General features: G+C 60.2%; 1 protein-coding gene across 1 annotated transcript in view; it reads left to right on the forward strand.

The window, feature by feature from the left end:
* The window catches only part of SLC15A3 (solute carrier family 15 member 3), a 13,854-nt gene extending 11,663 nt beyond the window's left edge, over nucleotides 1-2,191 (forward strand). Inside the window, exons 7-9 of the mRNA XM_023522895.1 lie at nucleotides 1,074-1,117; nucleotides 1,157-1,433; nucleotides 1,890-2,191. Of these exons, the coding sequence (XP_023378663.1) occupies nucleotides 1,074-1,117; nucleotides 1,157-1,433; nucleotides 1,890-2,044 (476 nt within the window). The 3' untranslated portion in view covers nucleotides 2,045-2,191. The remainder of the gene's footprint in view (nucleotides 1-1,073; nucleotides 1,118-1,156; nucleotides 1,434-1,889) is intronic.
* The last annotated feature ends 280 nt before the right edge of the window (nucleotides 2,192-2,471 follow it).

The following is a 2,471-nucleotide window of genomic DNA, read 5'->3' on the forward strand; positions in this document are numbered from 1 at the left end:
CTGAGCCCCTCCCCTGCTCTTGCACAGTCATGGGCTCTGCCTAGCGGCGCCTTTAAGTCAGAGATCTCACGGGCGCAGCCTCTAGAGCTTGTCTGCATAGAGGACGGCAGGGTTTTCTAAGTGGGGCTGCATTCGCCCAATGGGGGTTTATTAGCCCCCGGCTCATGCCGGGCACTGCTATAGGCACTGGGGATTCGGAGGTGAATAAGACACTTCCCATACCAACTCTCCACGTGTTCTCCCAGCTGCCACATTCCCCACACTCTGTGTCTTTGCAGCTGCTGCTCCTCTGCCTGGCATTGAAAAGGGACTCCTCTCTCCCCTTCAGTTCCAAGCCTAAAAGCCATCTCCTCCGAGAGGTGCTCTCCAAGGCCCCCAGGCAGAGGGGGTCCTCTCTCTCCTCGCCATCATAGCACACCCGTCTGAGTGTTGAAATGATGCATTTACAGCTCTGCCTCTGCCCTGGGCTGTGAGACCAGAGCTGCAGGGCTGGGGCGGGCTCTTCAGTGAGCCCAGCAGCTGGGGCTTCTGCAGGTGCAGAGGGAGGCTGGGTGGGACTCACTCGGGGGCGTGGGGCAGAACAGTCTCCTGAACAATAAACCCCGGGGGAATGCTATAGGGTGTTGGGGAAGCCCTGAGGCAAGGTGGGGGAGGGGGCAGAACACAGCAGGCAGCAGCAAGGACGTCACAGGCAAAGGGAACAGCAGAAGCAGAGCCGGGGAGCCTTGCACGGAGTGGGGAGGCGCACAGCCCTGCCCCTAGGAGATTTGGGCAGGGTGAGGACCCCATTAGGGACGTTTTAGACATTTGGCTGTGTGAGGAGGATGGGAGACAGGGGAGTTTAAGAGGCATTTGCAGAAGCCAGGCAGGAAATGACCAGGGCTGAGATTTGGCCCATGGCAAAGAGTTGGCACGTGACAAGTGCAGACACTGTGAAGAGGTTCTGAGGTTGAATCCAAATGACTTGGTGAGGATATTGAAGGTGGACAGACAGGGGAAGGGGAGAGGGTGAAGATGGCGGGGAAGCGGGGGAGAGGAGACAGAGCTCTTGCGGAAATGTGGGGGTTGTCCAGGCGGAGGTCCACTTGGTTGCCGGTGCATGGCATTGTCATGGACGTGGAGCAGTCAGTCCCCCAGGGAAAGCCAGGATGGAGGCTGGAGCAGTCAGTCCCCCACCAGTGTGTGGGGGGGTGTGTGTGGGGAGGACATTGTGGCCCAGTGGGTGGAGACCTGGGCCCCTTCTCTGCTCTTCCGCTGGCCCCTTCCTCTCTCTGCAGGCCTGGAGTTTGCCTACTCAGAAGCCCCACGCTCCATGCAAGGCGCCATCATGGGCATCTTCTTCTGCCTGTCGGGGGTGGGCTCGCTGTTGGGCTCCAGCCTGGTGGCCCTATTGTCACTTCCCGGAGGCTGGTTGCACTGCCCTAAAGACCATGGTGAGCCTGGGGACCTCCCTGGGAGTGAGATGCAGGTGGAGGGAGGCTTGGAAAATAGGTGGCAAATGACAAGTGCTTCCTCCCGCAGCAGAATGGAGTCCCAGGCTGGACTCAGAGAATAAGGTTCTAGTTAAAGCTGGCCAGTCACCCACAGCATGGCCTCCCTTCCTTGGGCCTGTTTCCCCAACTGTCAAAAAGGAAGCAGGTCCCTCCTGCTTCGAGAAGTCTGCCATTTGGGCTAAGGGGCCACCTTTCCCTGTGGGACTTGTATTTTAAGCCCCTCAAAGAACAGCTGGCTAACGGGGAATTGTCGAGCCCCCGGGCAGCCAGATGCTAGCGAGCTATCCGCCCTGTGTCTCCTCATCCCGCCTCCTGGCCATACTGCCTCAGCTGCCAGCTCCGGTGGAGCCCTTCCCCGCCCGACCCAAATGCCAAGCCCTCCTCTCCTTTCCCCAGGAAACATCAACAATTGCCAGATGGACCGGTACTTCTTCCTGCTGGCCGGCATTCAGGCCGCCACGGCCCTCCTGTTTATGTGGATCGCGGGGCGCTATGAGAGGACCGCTCACGGCCCAGCTTCCCAAAGCTCTCCGAGCAGGGACAGGGGCTGACGTGCTCCCCTCCCCGCCCTCCAGCTTCTCTCCACCTGAGGACAGACAGCAGGCGTTCCAGCTGGGGTCTTCTTCTCGGTTTATTCTGTATCCAGCGTTAGGATGCAATGGTTCCCATAAATAAGGGGCGTGAGCCCCTCCTCGCGACCGTGGTCCATGACAAGGGGCAGGACAGAGGGAGAGTCCTTTTGAGGATCCAGGCAGGGGACTTGGATCGGCGAGCACCAGTGGATGAGCAGGAAGCTGCCCAGCATGACGAGGCTGCGCCAGGCAGGCTGGGGAGGGGTCAGGAGCTGCCCCGGATCCTCTCCATGTAGCTGCGCAGCTCCTCGGGGTCTTTCAACCCCATGTCCTCACACACCCAGCGGATGTCCTCCTCACCCGCCACCAAGATGGACTGCACGGCAGGGGCCCCCACGGGCTCCTC

Source organism: Pteropus vampyrus, unplaced genomic scaffold (assembly GCF_000151845.1).
Source record: "Pteropus vampyrus isolate Shadow unplaced genomic scaffold, Pvam_2.0 Scaffold360, whole genome shotgun sequence".
Lineage (NCBI taxonomy): Eukaryota > Metazoa > Chordata > Mammalia > Chiroptera > Pteropodidae > Pteropus > Pteropus vampyrus.